The sequence below is a fragment of the Eretmochelys imbricata genome, chromosome 9 (assembly GCF_965152235.1).
Source record: "Eretmochelys imbricata isolate rEreImb1 chromosome 9, rEreImb1.hap1, whole genome shotgun sequence".
Lineage (NCBI taxonomy): Eukaryota > Metazoa > Chordata > Testudines > Cheloniidae > Eretmochelys > Eretmochelys imbricata.
This window is the reverse complement of record NC_135580.1, coordinates 54622985-54644331: the sequence shown is the minus strand read 5'-3', so window position 1 is coordinate 54644331 and position 21347 is coordinate 54622985. Positions and strand designations below refer to the sequence as shown.

The following is a 21347-nucleotide window of genomic DNA, read 5'->3' as shown; positions in this document are numbered from 1 at the left end:
TCACAGAAGTCGCGGATTCCATGACTTCCATTGACCTCCATGACATTTTCTAACCTGGGGCTAGAGCTCCCAGCCAGCCCTGCCCCCACAGCTCCCAGCCTTCACCCTGGTGGGGGGGACTCCGTAGCTGCCCAGCTGTGGCAGGTGGCCGGCGGATCCCGCAGCTGCCTAGCCGTGGCAGGGGGCCCCCTGCAGCTGCCCAGCCGCAGGTCGGAGAACTCCCCGCAGCTGCCCTGCAGGCAGCGGGTGGCCGACAGATGCTGCAGTTGCCCGGTGGCGGGGGAACTCCCCGCTGCTGCCCAGTCCCATGGGCAGGGGGACCCTGGAGCTCCCACACACCGCTGCGCTGGGGGACACGGAGCCCCAGCAAAACCAAAGAAATGAAAATCCCATGTGATGAGGTGGAAAGAACATGCAGCAGTGTGATAGAGATTTGCTAACAAAGGCAGCCTCATGAAGAATTAGTTTCTAAAAGGAATTGACTGCTGTTGGGAGTAAAAATATTGTATTGGTCCTACATTTATATTCCTTTATTCAAGGCCTATTGGCATCAGCAGGAGTTGTGTTTTCTCACTCGCTATCTGAAACTGGCCCGTCATCTCAAATTCAGTTTTTAGGACTGAAACAATTAGTGTTGATGAGGACAACCGATTCATCCAACTGCACATGTGCATGTGAGAACAAATCTCCCAGAGGCATGCAGAAGGGAGGTGGGGCATGGCTCTGAGCAGTGTGACCTTTGAACAATGTGTTCCCTTTCAGGTATTGTAACAAAAGGAACTTGGCGGTAAACCCCCAGGGAGGTAACACTGGCCTTGTGGGGGGCAGCGTTCCTGTCTTTGATGAGATTATTCTCTCCACAGCTCTGATGAACCAGGTCATCAGCTTCAACAGTGTGTCTGGTAAATATATTTCTTCTAATGTAAAAGGGCTCATCTTTTAGTCCTCTGAATCCTGCCCCCCTTCAGAGAGGTGCTTAGTGTAGTATCAGCAGGGATCCAGACCAGCAGCACCACGAGGAGGCAGCAGGGGCTTCCTGAATCCAGGATTCTTCTGATGTTGTTTCTGATAGTACATGGAGACTGGGGGAAGGAAAAGGAGTACTTGAACTCATCCCAGTATCTGTTTAAGAAATCCATATGGGATACTATCTGGATCTGATAGTAAAGGGTAGGACATAAATTACAGCTGTATTGAAGAAAGGATCTGCCAGGTTTATGGCCAGTCTGCACTGGCATTTGTGGAGGAGAGAAATGGGAAAAGTATGCATATGTGGTTGGACTTGGGGAATGAGAAAACCTCTGGTTGATGTGAACATTAAAGTTCTTAAAAAGTTGAGGTAAGGGAAAATTAAAGGGAGAGAAATATTTGGTACCCCGGTGTTCCAGATACCAATCCAGGACCTTTGCCTCCTGAAGTCAGTGTCAAAACTCCCATAGACTTCAGTAGGAGGGAGATAGAGCCATGACAAGAGTTGTTTTGGATTTGAATTGTACCATCAGGGTAGAAGTTTTGGAGAAAGAGGAGGTCCTAGTTGCTTACCGCTGTCCTGCCTCTTTAGGAGACCATTTCTGTGTGTCAAATTGTAGCTTGATTCTTTTGTTTTCAGGAATCCTTGTTTGCCAGGCTGGCTGTATTTTAGAGAACCTGAACACGTATCTTGAGGAGCTGGACTTCATCATGCCACTTGACCTTGGGGCAAAGGGCAGCTGCCACATTGGTGGTAATGTGGCAACAAATGCAGGAGGCTTGAGGCTGTTGAGGTACGGCTCTCTCCGAGGGACAGTTCTGGGACTGGAAGTGGTAAGATGAGTGTCTTGTAGCTGCTTTCTGTATCTGAACTTCTTTCCATCCTGTATCCTGCCACCATCCTGTTTTTATATTCCTGTTATTCTAGAAATGTACATCACGACACCAAGCTGGGAGAGGTTGCAAGCACTTTGGAGAATGGGATTAAAATTTAAAATGACCTTGACAAATTCGAGAATTAGTCAGAAATCAACAGGATGAAGTTTAATAAAGACAAGTACAAAGTACTATGCTTAGGAACGAAAAATCAAATGCACAACTACAAAATGGGGCATAATTAGTTTGGTGGTAGTACTGCTGAATAGAATCGGAGGTTATAGTGGATCACTAATTGCATACGAGTTAACAGTGTGATGCAGTTGTGAAAAAGGCTAATGTAATTCTAGGGTGTATTAACAGGAGTGTGCTATGTAAGACATGGGAAGTAGTTGTCCTGCTCTATTCAGCACTGGTGAGGCCTCAGCTGGAGTACTGTGTGTCCAGTTGTCGGCCCACACTTTGAGAGAGGTGGACAAACTGGAGAGAGTCCAGAGCTAAATTCCCCTGTAAGCTGTGCAGCTGCACTGCAGGCTATCAAGGCCCGCTGGAGCTTCTGGGGAGAGAAGTCCCTCACCCAGCCCAGGCCCGCTGGAATGGCCGCAGCCGGGAAGAGGAGCCCTTCCCCTGGCCCAGCCAAGACCCGCTGGAGCTGCCGAGGAGAGGAGCCCTTCACCCGGCCCAGGCCCGCCAGAACTGCCACAGCCAGGGAGAGGAGCCCTGGCCCAGTCCAGGCCCGCTGGAGCTGTCATGGAGAGGATCCCCTCCCTTGGCCCAGTCCAGAGTTGCCAGGGAGAAGAGCCCCTCCCCCAGCCCAGGCGTGCCAGAGCGGCCACAGCCAGGGAGAAGCGCCTCTCACCTGGCGCTGAGCTGCAGCAGAGAGAGAGGGCTGGGGGGAGTCCTCTCTCCCTGCCGCAGCCCCAGGGCAGCCTGAACCCCAAACCCCTCATCCCTGGCCCCATCCCAAAGCATTCATCCCTAATTGGAGCAGTCACCCCCTGCACCCAACTCTCTGCCCCACCTCTGAGCCCCCCTCCCGGACCCCTCATCCCCAGCCCCACCTCAAAGCCCGCACCCCTAGCCAGAGCCCTCATCCCCCCTCCACACCCCAACCCTCTGCCCTAGCCCTGAGCCCCCTCCCACACTCCAAAGCCCTCGGTCCCACCCCCACCATGCATCAGCTCCATATTGGTGCACATTACAAAATTCATTCTGCACATGGATCTAAAAAATTAGAGAGAACAGTGCTCTCCTCTGGACCAACAAAAATGATAAAAAGGTTTAGATAACCTGGACTATGAGAAAAGGTTAAAAAACTGGGCATGTTTAGTCTTGAGAAGAAAAGGCTGAGAGGGGAACCTGATAAGTCTTCCAGTATGTTAAGGGCTGTTATAAAGGGGACTGTGATCAATTCCCCATGTCCACTGAAGGGAGGACAAGAAGTAATGGGTGTAATGTCAGATTTTGGTTGGAGTTAGAAAGTTTTTCCTCCTCTCTAAGGGTAGTTAAGCACTGGAAAAGGCTTCCAAGAGAGGTTGTGGAATCCCTTGTTGTCTAGCCTGTTCTTAAAACCCTTCAAACACCTGTCAGGGATGGTCTAGGTTTACCTGTGTGATGGGTTGCCCTTGGGATGCTGCCTGGAACTGGGGTACCACTAAGCCCTCTGATCCACCAGCCTGGGCTCCCTCTCACACTTAACTGCTGTGACAAGCTGCAAAGCCATCCAGCCTGCACTTTCACCAGCATTCACACAGGTAGAGACACACCCAGCTGCAGTTACAGGCAGACTCTCTAACCACCAGCTTCCCAGCCTAGGACTACAGACCAGTACCGTCTTGCCCTAGTCAAATCTGGCCAGTATATGGGTTTAACACTTGGTCTGTGTCTCCCTCAATGTGAAGAGGACCATGCACACTTGTGGAAACCAAGATGAGATTTTCCCTAGACACCTTAATCAAATGTACACTGTTTTGGATTAAAACATAAAATAAGTTTATTAACTACAAAAGATAGATTTTAATTGATTATAAGTGATAGCAAACAGATCAAAGCAGATTATGCAGTAAATAAAAATGCAAACTGAGTTTAACATACTAAATAGGTAGGATATGGATTGGCAGATTCTCACCCTGAGTGATAAACAGGCTGGCAGATTCTTAAGGCACAAGCTGCCTTTGCTTAGCAGCTTCGGTTTCCCAAGTTTTCATACATAGGCTAGAAATCCCTTTAGCCTGGGACCATCACTTCCCCCAGTTCAGTCTTTGTTCCTCAGGTGTTTTCAGGTGCACAGGTTGTTATAGGGAGAGTGAGGTACCTTCATGTTGTCATTTCCCCCTTTTATATGTTTTTTTCTACTTGCTGGAAAGTTCTTTTGCTGTGACCTGGGTCCAAACAGTAGTGCTGTCTCTGAGAGGTTTCTGTTGTACACAGCTCCTGGGGTAATCCTTGTGTTTGTGTGCGTTTCCTCAATAAGCCATTAACATTGTTTGGTCTTTTTATTGTTGTACCTGAAAGGTTGCTTGTGGCTGTTTTCACAACATGTTTCAGTAACACATACCTAGCCAAATTTCATAACTTCACATACAATGGTAGCACATATAATCCAACGAGAGATTAATGTCTATCAGATCAAGACTTTTAGAATGGTACCTCACAAGGCATACTTTGTGCAAAACATATCCTAATTATGTGATGGTGAATAAGAGGGTGCCAGGGTGTCACAACTTGGTCCTGCCTCAGCACAGGGGGCTGGACTTGATGATTTTTGAGGTTACTTCCTGCCCTACATTTGAGTGGTTCTGTGCTGTCAGATTCTCCAGATTTCCAGCCATCCTTAAAATGTTACTTTTCTAGCTCTCCTGAATAGTGTTGTTAAAAGACTTTACATGAGTATTTTTTGATACAGAGATATTTTAAAAGTTAACTCTCAACCTCCTATTTTAACCATTGTCTTACTGGTAACATCCAATGATGTTAGATGGCCTTGTAGTGCTAAGAAGTGGGGAGAGAGCTCTTTTAGTTAAAACTTGGAAATTGTAACTTTGTACCTCTGCTTACAGAGATCCTACCTGTAGCTATCTCTTAGTGGCCGCTTGCTATATAATCTTAAAACCAGCAGGGAACTGGGCTTATTTAGTCTGCAGAGGAGAAGAGTGAGCGGGGGATTTGATAGCAGTCTTCAACTACCTGAAGGAGGGTTCAAAAGAGGATGAAGCTAGGCTGTTCTCAGTGGTGGCAGATGACAGAACGAGAAGCAATGGTCTCAAGTTGCAGTGAGGGAGGTCTAGATTGGATATTAGGAAAAAACTATTTCACTAGGAGGGTGGTGAAGCACTGGAAGGGGTTATCTAGGGAGGTGGTAGAATCTCCATCCTTAGAGGTTTTTAAGTCCTGGCTTGACAAAGCCCTGGCTGGGATGATTTAGTTGGTGTTGGTCCTGCTTTGAGCAGGGGGTTGGACTAGATGACCTCCTGAGGTCTCTTCCAACCCTAATCTTCTATGATTCTATGATACAGGGCTGAGGCAGACAACGTGCATGGAAAATATCAGCGCAAACTGTTAAGGTCTGGCAAAATACGTCGTGCTACCAGCCTATTAATGAAGTTCACTTAAAACACAGAAAAGTGTTGGCTGAATGCCTTATAGTTCTATTAGGTTGTAAAATAGTCTGCTTACTTTTGGAAATCCTGGTGTTCGGAACATTTAAAGATAGACTGAAAAATTCACTAGTATGTTTGTTGTAAAGAACAGTATTGGCAGGAGAGAGGATTACATGACACAGGTGGTCTTTTTCATCTCTAATGTGTCTAAGAAGTCAAGGCAATCTTTAACTAGAGCATACCTGTTAGAAACCCATCCAATCTTGGTTTAAGGACTCAAATGATGGAGAACTTACTACTTCTGATGATTAATTACCCTCACTGTTTTAAAACTGGCACTTTACTTTCATTGGTTACATCAGCTGTCCTAAGCTAAAATCTACGTACTGTGGCTGATTATGTCCATTGGAGAAAGATCACTGATCGGTATGAAAAACATTTCTGTTCTTATTGGTGTAACTGTTCCTTGCTTTACATGAGACACATGAGCAGAGCATGTAAGGAAGAGAGGAATTTGATGGAGCAAAATGGGCAGGATGTAGATGAGAGAGAGCCTTGGACGGGGAGAGCTATGTGGAAGAAGTGATAGGGAAAAAGCGTGGGGAGGGACGACAACTGGAGAAGGAAAAAAGAATATAACCACTTTGCAGCACTGAGGGGTAGAGCCCTGCAAATCTGTGGATATCTGCAGACCATTTTTATGGATCAGATGTATCCATGCAGGGCTCTCTTGAGAGGTTTGCTGCAGCTTCTGATCATCTTATCTCTTCACACCAGCTCATCACCTGTGTGTATTTATGTAATTGGAAATGAAGGGTTTATCAGTATTGTTTCTTTGTCCTCTGCCAGGTCTTGGCTGATGGCTCCATTCTGAACTGCTTGGCTTCTCTGCGGAAGGATAATACTGGCTATGATTTGAAGCAGCTTTTCATTGGGTCAGAGGGGACTTTGGGGGTCATTACTGCTGTCTCTATCCTCTGTCCACGGAAACCCAAGTCTGTGAATCTGGCCTTCCTAGGTAGGCTCTGTCACTCTCTCACTCTTCAGCTGTGGTGTTGGTAACCAGAAACAATATGCAATGCTGTTCATACAGTATCAGAGGACCAAGAGATTGATTTGGGGTATATTACTGGAGATGAAGCTGTCCGGTGATCCTGGGGGCTGTTATTTAATAACTTTACTGCTGAAACCAGTGACAGAAGAAGCAGGGAAAGAATGAGAATTGAGAGAGTCACAAGTTAGTAAACTGCTGTAAACCACCAACTTGATTTTATTTCTAATAACAAAATATTTGAGAGAGTTTGGTGGTGTGTATTAAAATACTTGTGGTCACGGATTTAGCAAAACTCTCTTATCTGTGGTATTCCCAAGGGACCTGTCACCATGCCATTTGAGCTTTAGCTTAGCTCTGGCAGGCAAAATGTCATTCTCAGGTAGAAAAATGGTAGATAGAAGTAGAAAAGGGAAGGGATCCAGTGCTTAGCTGTACTGGTTATATTTTGCCTCACCACTTCCTTGCTTCACCACCCTTCTGGCCCAGATAATTAGGGAATAGGGAAATGGTGCCCTAAGTATCTTGATAGGATCCAAGGTGTCCTGTTTGCTAAAAATCATTGGTATGAAAAAGACCAGTCAGGTAAGAGGTGTACTTGCATGGTCTACTCTAAACATTTACCATCACAAACATTTCTAACAGCGTTCTGTGTAGCATACATCATTAATTATTATTTACTGGACCCTGGACAAACTATTTTGAGCCAGGTAATATTTTTTAGTATGTTAGCAGTTTTAATTTTTTCTGTGTTTGTTGTCTGTGGAAAGGTTGTCAGAGTTTCTCTCAAGTTCTTGGAACTTTCACTACCTGCAAAGGCATGTTGGGAGAGATCCTGTCTGCATACGAATTCATGGATGACAAGTGCATGAAATTGGTTGAGAGCCACCTCAAACTGTCCAAACCAGTGACAGGTACTAGAATTAATGTACTGTGCATAGAGAGGTGATCTGGAGTATAAGGCTTTGCTATGAACCCAGGTATCTTGATGTTTTATTGTGCTGTGGAAAAAGACCTAATATCTTCTGGGGATTTCTTTTGGGAGGAGGTAGGGAATGGTGGGCTAAATACTTAGTTGATCTAAAGAAAGGTCTCTCCAAAGGTGAGAAGGGAGTCCAGTATCCAGGTTAACTGAGGTCTGGACTTCCCCACACTGTTCCACCACTGCACTCCAACCTTGCCAAGGAGCAGCTAGTCTTCTGCTAGGGCAAGAGAAGTGTTTAGCCTACATGTTCAGTTATTAAGGGGTCTCTCCAGAGATAGCAAAAAGACAGTTTTTCATAGGGACTATGTCTGGTCCTGTGGAGTAGGAAGGAGACAGCAACCTAATAAATAGACTGAATAAATTCCAGTAACATTGTAACAATTTATCACTGAGCAAACTTCCCTGTCTCCCCAGCTTAGTCATTCTGAGACATTCAAACAAACATCACATGAATCATAATTTTTTGTATTATTGGGGGGGGGGGGCGTATTTTATTTTAAGTTATTGGCCCCATCGCAACAGCAGCTGCTACAATAAAGAGTGATTAAAACAAGGGCAGTGCATAGAGCAACTGATGTAGCATCAAGGCTATAGAGTAACAGAGAGGGATTCCTCAGAGGGAACCTACGTGAAATGCAGCAGGAAAGTGCATCCTTCCAGAATTTTGGACTTTATTTATATTGGTTAACTTGAAGGAAGCAGTAGATTAGCTGCATGCCTTGTAGCAGAGTTTATTTCCATACAGATGGATAGTATCACTCTGAAATACTCACTTTCAAACACAAAGCAGATACTCTGACAAGATCAAAAATATTTGCAGAATTTCCAACTGTCGAGGACATTGCATCCATTGTGCTCTGTCTAGAGCTCTGTGCGCTCTAGCCAATGCAGAGTGCAGAGCAGCTGTTCATGAGGGGGTCTTCCCACATATCACAGCTCTGGAGGCATTCCCAGCTATTTCAGTCCTGCCTTGGCCAGCAGAATTCCTATAGGGAATGGTGAAAGGATACTGAAGCTTGGGAAGATCAGTTATCTCAGCCCTCTACCTTATACAAAAGGAGTCACTGTAGAGAATGCAAAAAGAAAAGGAGTACTTGTGGCACCTTAGAGACTAACCAATTTATTTGAGCATGAGCTGTAGCTCACGAAAGCTCATGCTCAAATAAATTGGTTAGTCTCTAAGGTGCCACAAGTACTCCTTTTCTTTTTGCGAATACAGACTAACACGGCTGTTACTCTGAAAACTGTAGAGAATGTTGCTTTATTTTTAACCCACTGACTTCTCAAGATGACCTTTTAATCGTCTGAATTAAATCCCTATCTTCTACTGGCTGTTCTCTTTTTCTGTCCTCTCTCATTTCCAGGAAGCCCCTTTTATATTTTAATTGAAACATCAGGCTCCAATTCTGCCCATGATGAAGAAAAGCTGAACAATTTCTTGGAACATGTCATGGCCTCTGGTTTGGTGACAGATGGGACTGTGGCCACAGAGGATAAGAAAATAAAGGTGATTCCCTGTCCTACACAAACACTCATGGAATAATTCTCTATTTGGGTTTGTACTTTACACTGATGAATGGTTAAACAATTTGTTCTGTGGCTTAGGAGTTCCCAAGTCTCCTGACATCAGGAGGACAAGCTGTAGCTTGGTTTATGTGGTGAAACATATGCCAACAATTTTTTTGGCTGTTTTCAAATGTTCTGCCAATATTTTTCTCATAGCCCTCTCTTATAGTGTTAATGAGGAGGTGCTGAATCTTCTTTCTCTAGGCATGCAATTTTGCTTGAGCACAAAGTAGTAGAGAAATTCCTCATTTCCTTAGCCAGCAAAACAAAACAATAGAGAGAGGCTGACAGGTGATGGAGTAGAATAACCCTATTCCTCTTTAGAAGTGGGAAGATTTGCAGTGCTGGACAACACCTTGACCCTCACTTCCTTGGAATATGTTACAGTGGTGTGTATAGTGGAAGATCTTGTGTTGGACTGGACTCTCAGTCTCAGCAGCATGTTGCACTCATGTATGGGAAGCAAACTTTGAGTACTAGCATAGAGCTGAGATGATTATTATTTACATTATAGTAGCACCTAGGGTCCTGTATTAGGGCCCTATTGTGCCAAGCACTGTATCAGCACATAATAGAGATGCCACCGTCCCAAGGAGTTTACAATTTAAATACAAGACAAGAGACAACAGATAGATACAGCAAACAACAGGAGAGCACAAGGAAACAATGAGACACTCCTGGTCAGTATGATAAGTAGTGGTCATTGCACACCAGTTGCCTGACCATTGTGGTTTTTTGTTGCCCTGTTGGCAATGGAGAGTTTAAAGAGGACAGTGAGGTGGCTTTGTGAATGTTTATGGGGAGATGCTTCCATAGTCTTTCCCTTCCCTTGCAGCCAGTGCATTGGCAGGAGATCTGAGTATTGACTCTAGACAGAAAAATAGCCATTCTAAAATATCCAGGAAAATGAAATTACATGTTTTCTCCTTTCTCTGAGACAGGAACTAAACACAGTCAAAGTTGGATAGGAGCCCCGTATGTAGAGCCAGAGGCTGCTGTGGGTCAAGGCTGAGATGGTTTGTATGGGCTGAGATAGCAGGGTACTGGTAAGGCAGGACTGAGGTTTCATAGATTCATAGATTCATAGATATTTAGGTCAGAAGGGACCATTATGATCATCTAGTCTGACCTCCTGCACAACGCAGGCCACAGAATTTCACCCACCACTCCTACAAAAAAAACCTCACACCTATATCTGTGCTATTGAAGTCCTCAAATTGTAGTTTAAAGACCTCAAGGAGCAGAGAATCCTCCAGCAAGTGACCCGTGCCCCATGCTACAGAGGAAGGCGAAAAACCTCCAGGGCCTCTTCCAATCTGCCCTGGAGGAAAATTCCTTCCCGACCCCAAATATGGCGATCAGCTAAACCCTGAGCATATGGGCAAGATTCATCAGCCAGATACTACAGAAAATTCTTTCCCAGGTAACTTGGATCTTACCCCATCTAAAACCCATCACAGGCCATTGGGCCTATTTACCATGAATATTTAATTACCAAAACCATGTTATCCCATCATACCATCTCCTCCATAAACTTATCGAGTTTAATCTTAAAGCAAGATAGATCTTTTGCCCCCACTACTTCCCTCGGAAGGCTATTCCAAAACTTCACTCCTCTGATGGTTAGAAACCTTCGTCTAATTTCTAATCTAAATTTCCTAGTGGCCAGTTTATATCCATTTGTTCTTGTGTCCACATTGGTACTGAGTTTAAATAATTCCTCTCCCTCTCTGGTATTTATCCCTCTGATATATTTATAGAGAGCAATCATATCTCCCCTCAGCCTTCTTTTAGTTAGGCTAAACAAGCCAAGCTCCCTGAGTCTCCTTTCATAAGACAAGTTTTCCATTCCTCGGATCATCCTAGTAGCCCTTCTCTGTACCTGTTCCAGTTTGAATTCATCCTTCTTAAACATGGGAGACCAGAACTGCACACAGTACTCCAGGTGAGGTCTCACCAGTGCCTTATATAACGGTACTAAAACCTCCTTATCCCTACTGGAAATACCTCTCCTGATGCATCCCAAGACGACATTAGCTTTTTTCACAGCCATATCACATTGGCAGCTCATAGTCATCCTATGATCAACCAATACTCCAAGGTCCTTTTCCTCCTCTGTTACTTCTAGTTGATGCGTCCCTAGCTTATAACTAAAATTCTTGTTATTAATCCCTAAATGCATGACCTTACACTTCTCACTATTAAATTTCATCCTATTCCTATTACTCCAGTTTACAAGGTCATCCAGATCCTCCTGTAGGGTATCCCTGTCCTTCTCTAAATTAGCAATACCTCCCAGCTTTGTATCATCTGCAAACTTTAGTAGCACACTCCCACTTTTTGTGCCCAGGTCAGTAATAAAAAGATTAAATAAGATTGGTCCCAAAACCGATCCCTGAGGAACTCCACTGGTAACCTCCCTCCAACTTGACAGTTCACCTTTCAGTAGGACCCGTTGTAGTCTCCCCTTTAACCAATTCCCTATCCACCTTTCAATATTCCTATTGATGCCCATCTTATCCAATTTAACTAATAATTCCCCATGTGGCACCGTATCAAACGCCTTACTAAAATCTAAGTAAATTAGATCTACTGCGTTTCCTTTATCTAAAAAATCTGTTACTTTCTCAAAGAAGGAGATCAGGTTGGTTTGGCACGATCTACCTTTTGTAAAACCATGTTGTATTTTGTCCCATTTACCATTGACTTCAATGTCCTTAACTACCTTCTCCTTCAAAATTTTTTCCAAGACCTTGCATACTACAGATGTCAAACTAACAGGCCTATAATTACTTGGATCACTTTTTTTCCCTTTCTTAAAAATAGGAACTATGTTAGCAATCCTCCAATCATACGGTACAACCCCTGAGTTTACAGATTCATTAAAAATTCTTGCTAATGGGCTTGCAATTTCTTGTGCCAATTCTTTTAATATTCTTGGATGAAGATTATCTGGGCCCCCCGATTTAGTCCCATTAAGCTGTTTAAGTTTCGCTTCTACCTCAGATATGGTGATGTCTACCTCCATATCCTCATTCCCATTTATCATGCTACCATTATCCCTAAGATCCTCTTTAGTCTTATTAAAGACTGAGGCAAAGTATTTGTTTAGATATTGGGCCATGCCTAGATTATCCTTGACCTCCACTCCATCCTCAGTTTTTAGCGGTCCCACTTCTTCTTTCTTTGTTTTCTTCCTATTTATATGACTATAGAACCTTTTACTATTGGTTTTAATTCCCTTTGCAAGCTCCAACTCTACTTGACTTTTAGCCTGTCTCACTTTATCCCTACATATTCTGACCTCAATAAGGTACCTTGCCTTACTGATCCCTCCCTTCTTCCACTCCCTATATGCTTTCTGCTTTTTCTTAATTACCTCTCTAAGATGCTTGCTCATCCAGCTTGGTCTACAGCTCCTGCCTATGAATTTTTTCCCCTTTCTTGGGATGCAGGCTTCCGATAGCTTCTGCAGCTTTAATTTAAAATAATCCCAGGCCTCCTCTACCTTTAAACCCATAAATTCTTCAGTCCAATCCACTTCCCTAACTAATTTCCTTAATTTTTGAAAGTCAGCCCTTTTGAAATCAAAAACCTTAGTTGCAGATTTATTTTTGTTAATCCTTCCATTCAGTTTGAACTGAATTAGCTCATGATCACTTGAGCCAAGATTATCCCCTACAACCATTTCCTCTATGAGGTCCTCATTACTCACCAAGACCAAATCTAAAATAGCATCCCCTCTAGTCGGTTCAGCAACTACTTGCTGAAGGAATCCATCAGCTATCGCATCTAGGAAAATCTGAGCCCTATTGTTATTACTAGCACTCGTCCTCCAGTCTATATCTGGGAAGTTAAAGTCTCCCATGATCACACAGTTTCCATTAGTATTTACTTTATTAAAAACATTAAAAAGGGCTCTATCCATATCCAAATTAGATCCCGGCGGTCTATAGCACACCCCAAGCACTATCCCAGGGGAGGCTCTAATAGTTTTCTTCCCCAATTTAATTTTTGCCCAGACAGACTCAGTCATATCCATTTCATCGCTGAAACCAAAGACTGCAGTGGCAGGGTACTGAGCAAGTCAGTTATTTTAACCAGTACTGCTTTATCTGAAATTGATGAATTTAGAGACCTCATGCATAGTTCCACCATATGATGGTGCCAATTTGCCAAACAAATATAAATGGATGTTTCTGAGAGCTATAAGATAATACATATGCAGAGGGAGGACATAAGGCCATCACAGTAGCTCATATAGTTTGATAACAGTTCCCTGCCCCTCTCCCCGTATCCCCAAACTTAATGAAGAGTGAAATCTGATGTATTTGGTTCATTTTAATTTTCTCGCTCCACTTTATCCTGTTTGATCCAATGAACCACAGATATTGTGGTCTCTGAGGGAGCGGATCACAGAGGCCCTAACTCATGATGGCTGTGTTTACAAATATGACATCTCACTCCCTGTGGAGAGACTATATGACCTTGTGATTGATACCAGGGCTCGACTGGGCAAGACTGCCAAGAATGTGGTTGGCTATGGCCATCTAGGTGAGTTGGGAAACATTACAGATTTCCTTTTGTAGTTTAGCTTCTAAGAAACGGAAACTAGATGGTATTGGCTGACTGAGAGCTATAGCTCTAGTCGGAGATGTGAGGATTTGTGGGAATCCACTAATTTCAGACATGATCCCTATGCTTAATGGAAAAATTGATTTCATAACATTAACAATTACTAACAAAAATAGCACAGTATAAGAAGTTATTCAAAGAGATGTTGCCTTGTAGCTCCTTATCTAGTGTTTTGAGTAGATTTAATTGGGCAATAAGTTTGATCTGCACAGTCAAATAATAAATGTAAATGTTTGGTAGGTAACCACTGTCCTTGTTAGAGGGAGTAGCAATATTTGTAAACCAATTATGGCTGAGCCATTAACCACTAGAAGAAAGTGATTAAAATAATACAATTCAGATAAAAAGGTCTTGGAATTTGCAAAGGGATATTTTGAAATTTATGTAGTGAAACTTGACTTCAGCTACTCCGGAGACAGACAAATGGATTGCTTAACAGAGCTGAGCTGTCATTAGAAGTGGAGCACTGTTAAGCACTCTCTGTTTGAAGATATTTTAGAGCAATGTCTTTAAAGAGGAGGTTGCTTAATAAAGGTTGTCTTTTGTACACATTTGACTATATAACAAATTGGATTATTATTTTTAATTCTACTTATTAATGTCAAGAGTCATGTTCCCTTTTGGGAGAGCTTCCAAAGTGAACATGAATCACTAAAAACTTTAGATTTATCTTGGTTCCCAAATAGTCAATAGATATTTAGATGTTAATCAAAGATCATTATTCAGAGGCAGCCCAAAAGAAAACATAACTCTATTAATGTAACCCAGAGGTACGTTTAAATCAGTGGTTCTCAAACTTTTGTACTGGTGACCTCTTTCACACAGCAAGCCTCTGAGTGCACCCCCCCCCTTTATAAATTAAAAACACTTTTAAATATATTTAACACCATTATAAATGCTGGAGGCAAAGCAGAGTTTGGGATAGAGGCTGACAGCTCATGACCCCCCATGTAATAACTTCGTGACCCTCTGAGGGGTCCCGACACCCAGTTTGAGAACCCCTGATTTAAATGGTTGCAAAAATATAATTGGAAGAGATTGAATAATGTGGTATGGGTAAATTAAAATGTCACAATCCTAATGAAGTAACTTTTAGATAAATCTTTGCCACAAGAAATATTGTGGCTGAAGTTCTAAAAGCACTAAATCAGGAAATGGAAAGTTATTTTACTCTACATTGTGAGGGCTTTCTGACAGACTGTACTTCTTAGAGATGGCACAATAGCTAGGAAACCTTCTGAGTTATTCAAGCACATAACTGTCTGAAGAGAGGAACCACTGTTTGTAGAATACTAATGGACAGCTGCTCTCAGGACATAACACAGATTCTGCTGTTTTGTTACACAGCAGAGCCAATGATAAATTTCCATAGCAGGGTCATTCAGTTTCTCTATCAGAATCATCTCAGACCCAGCTCTGTTATGCTTTCTTCCAGGAGATGGAAACCTGCACTTGAACATCACAGCTGAGTCCTACAGCCATTCCCTGCTGAATGCCATTGAGCCATTTGTGTACAAGTGGACTGCACAGTATAATGGCAGTATCAGTGCAGAGCATGGACTGGGCTTCAAGAAGAAGCATTACATTCAATACAGTAAGCCACAGGAGGCAGTCCTTCTCATGCAGCAAGTCAAGGCCATGTTGGACCCCAAAGGGATTCTGAACCCTTACAAGACACTGCCAGCTAGTTCCTGAGAGCTTCGTGCTGCTGAGAAACAGGTGAATGTCCTGCTGTATCGACTGTATCTCTAGCTCATAACTGCACTTTAGACACTGACAGACTGAACAACAATTTTCAAAGCTGCTTTGCTCACTTTATGATTGTAATGAAATGGTAAAGGACTGTATATATGGGGCTTACCTGCCAGTCCCTCCCATGCTGCAGTGCTTAGAATTATCTACCATCCCAGTCCAGCTGGTGGAACCCTTGAAAAGCCTTAACTCTCTAATGCTCTGTTGATGGCTTTTCCTCTGTACTTTAGATTGTTTTTTTTTATTTCATTCATAGTCCGTGCTCGTGGATGTTAGCAAGAGCTACATGCAGCAAGAAGAAAGTGTAAGCAGCGTCTAGATTTGGTAGCCCATCTGTGCTTTCTATCACTTTCTGGCAGTGGGGCAGTTTAAAATCTCTGTGTTGCTTACTCTGCATAGGAAGACAATTTACAGCCTGTTTTCAAACACAGGCCTACAATTTTACATGTGCAAATTATTACACCTGCAGCTTAGGCCTCTTCAATCTAGGTATGTGATTTGTGGGTGCAGTCAGCTATGGAAATGGAAGATTAAATTCTGGTTAATCTCTGGAGTGTAAATGGCAGGATTATGGCAGTGCTGTTCCTGATCCTGGAATTATAGGTATTTGCCCCTCACTTGCTCATAGTTGTATGTATGTGGGGTAATCCTGGCACAGTTGGTAAATTCATGGCAGTGGTAATAATTTGCTAAGCTCCACTAGGTGTCCAACAGGCAGCTCTTAGTGGGCATCATGATCATATCTTTGTCCCTATAACTCCCAGCTGAGATCAGCTGTGTTTAGGGCTTCTTTATAGCATTTGCCTCACTAGCGCCAAGCCAGAGCTAACAATTTGTGCTGACACTTGGATACTATAGTTATAGGCACACTAGAAATACTGTAGTTGGTACCCAGAGTAGGGTTTCCAGTAATGTCAACCCCTCTGTAATCTTTCTTTTCACACAGATATTACAAACCTGAGATCAGAGGTATAAACAGCATCCCATCAACACCACCCTGAGCCAAAGACAGCTTTGGACTAGCCAGGCCAGAATTTTACCCCTTTACCAGGACAGAATTTTGCCTCTTCCATTCACCGTGCCCTCGCTTGGCTTAACAGAGAATGTAATCATCCTGCCCACAGATCTTGTAAATTCATGGAAGTAGACTGCAGTTTTTCATTAGATTTTGGCTAAACTGGTGATTATGTATCAAACTAGGCTGTTTTGATGGCAAAGATCGTATTGGGGCACCATGGAATAGAAGAGGCCAGTTTATAAAGACAGCATCTGGTTATGCTTGCATTTTGGTAATCCGCAAGGAAGGGAAAGGAGAAAATATACGTGTTAACTAGGGTATATACATCAATTTTCTTCGTGGATTGGGGCTATTAGCCACTTGACCGACATCTCTACTCCCTTCCTCTCTGTTGCACAGCAGAGAGGGGAATGTAGGTGCATTGATTGTACAGAAATAGGAGTTAAGAAGCTGGGCAGCAGGAAAGGTGACTACACATCGGTAACATAATTCCATACCTCTTAGTCACTGGCAGCTCCTCAGCACCAAAAATATGCAAATAAAACCCCATTTGAAATGCAGGGCTTGGCCTGCTGAAGGGCAGTGGAATTGAGGAACAGATTGTTCCTCAAACCTAAATCCATAGGATCCCCTTGTAACGACCATGAACTCTTCCCCCTCTGGCCACAATACACCAATAGGCAGAGCACAACCAATGGCAGTGATACATGGGAAGTAGCCATGCTGGCCAGAGGCCTGAGAGAAGTGCAGAAGGGCATGTGTTTACCAGGCCAGGCTTGTGAGATTTCATTGTTCTAACTGAAAACAAGTCTGAGCTGAACCTTTTCTGGATCAGGACAAACATTTACATTTAATGAGAACATTTTACAGTGAATGTATGATTATCTGGCAGGGACTTGGGGTTTGACTATTTAAAACTTGATCAGAATTAAAAAAAAATTGCACTATTTTAATTCACAAAACCTTGTATAATGTTTTGCCAGTATTATACCCTAGTCTAACTGGAGACCTCATAATCTTTCTTAGGAGAACAGCTTGAGGATCTTGGTGTTATTTCCAGTGATCTTCTAATAAATGTATGTTTTTTTATGACTATAAGAAGCTTGATAAAACATAAGAGTTAATAAAAATAAAGACTGATTTGTTTTTAATATGATGGCACCAGTCAGGTTTTATTCCTTGTGTCCTTATTGTAAGCAGAAGCTCCTATTATGCTCTGACCAAAACCTACACAACCTGGTCTGATACAGCCCCTTTGTACAACTCAGTGCCACAGAAACTGTAACTCAAACAGATCTGCTCCTGCAGGAATTCCTCTGGCTGAGTGAGTTTCCCAGGGGATATATAGTGGGCACGGCCAGAGTACTGCTATGTTCTATTTCTGTCTGCTTCAGTGGCTCTTCGGGGGCAGGAGAGTGCAATTTAAAGGTGCCAAAATCTGGGAAGCACAAAGGTAGCATATAGCGTCCTTTGTATGAGTCCTGCATCAAGTGCAACTTGGCCACTCCCACAGTCTGAGTAACTGTGTTTACTCCAAACATATACCCCTTCCTGGGAATTGGCTTTATTGGTAACATGAATCTATGTCTTCTCCCCAAGTTTGGCTGTTCCTAGGGTTTCTGTGCACACACTTCTCTGTTGTAGACCCCAGTTCTCACTTCTAAAAAGTGACCAGGTTGGAATTAGCGAGCTACACCTGCCAGTGAGATTCCTTCCCCTTATCCTTTCTCTCAGGGCAGGGAAGCAGTCAGGCTGTCCATAGTTTGGAAACCAAACTTGGTGAAACAAATCCTGTGCATGAGTTCTTCATGAGGGCTAAGGTGTTGATCCATTTTGCACAGCAAGGTCTTTGACTTAAAAGTGAAATGAGAAATGGTTGGACCAGTCTTGGAAAATGAGCAGTTACTCCGAGTCACATACCTCAAAAATGGCGTGACTGGATAACTTCCAACTTAGATAGAATTCCACAGGAGCTTCAGACAGGGCAGGAAAGAGACATCAGGTGGAAAGAATTTATTAGGATAGCTAGTGTGACTCAATTCAGGCTTAGAATGGAAATGCTTTCAGATTTTGCCATAAAGTCACTATTATGACTCCATAAAAATCAATGCATCCTAAAAAGACAGAAAAATTGAAAACAATTTAGGTACTTATTGAATTGGAAGAGATTGGCACTAAACAACTGTAAGTCCATGGTAAGTATAAAATGCTACATTTCCATTTGATTATGTTTCATATTTTACACTGGAGAAGAGGAATCAAAGAAACAGATAATTCTAGGAAATGCTGGTTATGCATTCAATAGCACTTTGTGTGTAGACAGTTTCACTGCTTCCCCTAGTCGAATGGGAGAGGGGCAATGTAAGGGGATTGTAAAACCACACGCGTTGGCACAGGGCCTCTGGAGACAAGGTTAGCGCTGAAACTGCTTTTAAATCCTTTTGTGAAACTAACTAGCTTTTCAGTTAGGAGTCTCTGTAAGAATGGATCCCTACAGAATGAAGATGTGCATATTACTGTCTAGGACTCCCATTATCGTAGAATTAGAGTACATCAGTCTTTTGATGTATTCATCACAATACCCATTGTACAGTTGGCGAGCTGAGGCCTAGAGACACGGAGAGCTAGATCCACCTAACTAGGTGCCTAAGATGCCACCTAGATGCCTAAGTCCAATGTTCAAGCCCTATTGCTCTCCTAAAAACTCCTGCTCAGCTGCTGCCTCACCTGGTGGACACCTAAAGTCCTACATTTCTGCTGGTAAAGTCCCCTAGCTGCCTAAAAATCTGCCAGGGAGCATGTGCACAGCTATTCGTGCATTTAGGTACCTATCTCAGGGGGGGAGGGATAGCTCAGTAGTTTGAGCATTGGCCTGCTAAACCCAGGATTGTGAGTTCAATCCTTGAGGGGCCCATTTAGGGGTCTGGGGATTGGTCCTTGTCACGGAGTGTGGGGGAGTCAGGGCCCTGCACCCTCACTTCCTGCGATTCACCGTGACTATCAGCCAGTCAGTAACACAGAAGGTTTATTAGATGACAGGAACACAGTTCCAAGCAGGGCTTGTAAGTACAACCAGGACCCCTCAGCCAGGTCCCTCTGGGGGGCAAGGAGCTTAGACCCCAGACTTGAGGTTCCCTGCATATTCCCAGCCAGCCCAAAACTGAAGCCCCCTGCCCGCAGTCTCACTCCTCCCCCCCTGCTCCTCCCCCCGCCTTTGTCCAGTTTCCCGGACAAAGGTGTCTCCTGGGTCCAACCCCCTCGCAGCTCAGGGTACAGGCTCAGGTATCCTCACTCAAGTGGAGTCATCCCCTGCTCTTCCATCCCCTATGCAGACATTCCCAGCAGAACTAGATGACATTCCCTGGTCAATCCACCCCGCTCCCTACTGTGTCAGTCCTGCTTTGTGCAGGGGGTAGGACTAGATGACCTCCTGAGGTCCCTTCCAACCCTGATATTCTATGATTCTATGATCTCATGCCGGAGCCCTGGAGGGAGCCTCAACCAAAGGGCTTGTCTACACTACCGCGTGGGGTCAATCTAAGATACGCAACTTCAGCTATGTGAATAGTGTAACTGAAGATGACGTACTTAGACCTACTTACCGCAATGTCTTCACTGCAGTAAGTCAACAGCTGATGCTCTCCCGTCAACTCCAATTGCGCTCTTTGTTCTGGTGGAGTACCGGAGTGGACGGGAGAGCACTCAGCGTTCCATTTATCACATCTATACTGGACGCAATAAATCGACCCCGGCTGGATCGATCGCTCCCCGCCGATCCAGCAGGTAGTGTAGACAAGCCCTAAATATTCCCCACTTAGCTTGCCTACAGAGTCTGATCCAGTAGGCATTCTCAAAGCACACCTAGCTCCACACAAAATGTTTAACTCAGTGGTTAGAATGCTTAGCCAGGATGTGGAAGACAGAGTGTTCAATTCTGCCCTCTGCCTGCTGAGAAGAGATTTGAACTTGTGTCCTCCACCACTCACTAGGTATATTCTGGGAAAGGTCTCTCTCAATCTCTCCTGATGAAACTGTTCCACTGTGTATAAATCAGTGATGCTCACAAGTGGCTCTTTAATGTGTCTTTTGCAGTAGATGGTTTTAAAACACTGTGATTTAATTATTAACCAATCAAGATGTGCTTTTACTATATTATTATATTATATTTACTATATTATTATCCAATTGTAGTTGATAAAATAATAATACTTGGTCAGTTATTTTGCTGTGAGAAATTTTATATATATATATATATATATATATATATTTCCCCTGTCATACTGTTTAAATATGAATCTATAGCACTATATTAAATGAAACTCTGAATTCACACTTCTGTGGCTCTTTTGGGTAATGTTGATCATGAATTTGGCTCCTGAAGCACTGTCTGAGTATTGCTGTGTATAAATAATTAAATATGTACTGGGCCAATGTGTGAAAGAGACTATAGTTCAGCAGTTAAGGCACTCAGCTGGAAAGTGGGAGACTAAGGTTCCCATCCCCTTGTTTCTAATGCAGGGGTGGGCAAACTTTTTGGCCCAAGAGCCACATCTAGGTATGGAAATTATATGGTGGGTCATAAATGCTCATGAAATTGGGGGTTGGGTGCGGTGGGGGGTGTGAGGGCTCTGGCTGGTGGTGCGGGCTCTAGGGTGCAGGAGGATGGGACTGAGGGGTTCGGAGAGCGGGAGGGGTATCAGGGCTGGGGCAAAGGATTGGGGCGCAGGAGGGGATCAGAGGTGTAGGCTCTGGACAGTGCTTAAGCAGCTCCCAGAAGCAGTGGCATGCCCCCCCCCAGCTCCTATGTGGAGGCACGGCCAGGTGGCGCTGCCTGCTGCCCATCTGCAGGCACCGCCCCTGCAGCTCCCATTGGCCCCATTTGGTGGCCAATGGGAG

At 43.7% G+C, this 21347-nt stretch overlaps 1 protein-coding gene across 4 annotated transcripts in view; it reads left to right on the top strand.

Moving 5' to 3' along the window:
• The window catches only part of D2HGDH (D-2-hydroxyglutarate dehydrogenase), a 30223-nt gene extending 9477 nt beyond the window's left edge, over window positions 1-20746 (top strand). For 2 of the 4 annotated variants that reach the window (XM_077825606.1, XM_077825609.1), the window contains 7 exons: window positions 763-902; window positions 1610-1803; window positions 6294-6462; window positions 7266-7409; window positions 8845-8987; window positions 13435-13600; window positions 15117-20746. In XM_077825606.1, coding sequence (XP_077681732.1) covers window positions 763-902; window positions 1610-1803; window positions 6294-6462; window positions 7266-7409; window positions 8845-8987; window positions 13435-13600; window positions 15117-15376 — 1216 coding nt within the window. In that variant the 3' untranslated portion in view covers window positions 15377-20746. The remainder of the gene's footprint in view (window positions 1-762; window positions 903-1609; window positions 1804-6293; window positions 6463-7265; window positions 7410-8844; window positions 8988-13434; window positions 13601-15116) is intronic. The other 2 variants (XM_077825608.1, XM_077825610.1) reach the window with 2 other exon arrangements.
• Window positions 20747-21347: the final 601 nt, after the last annotated feature.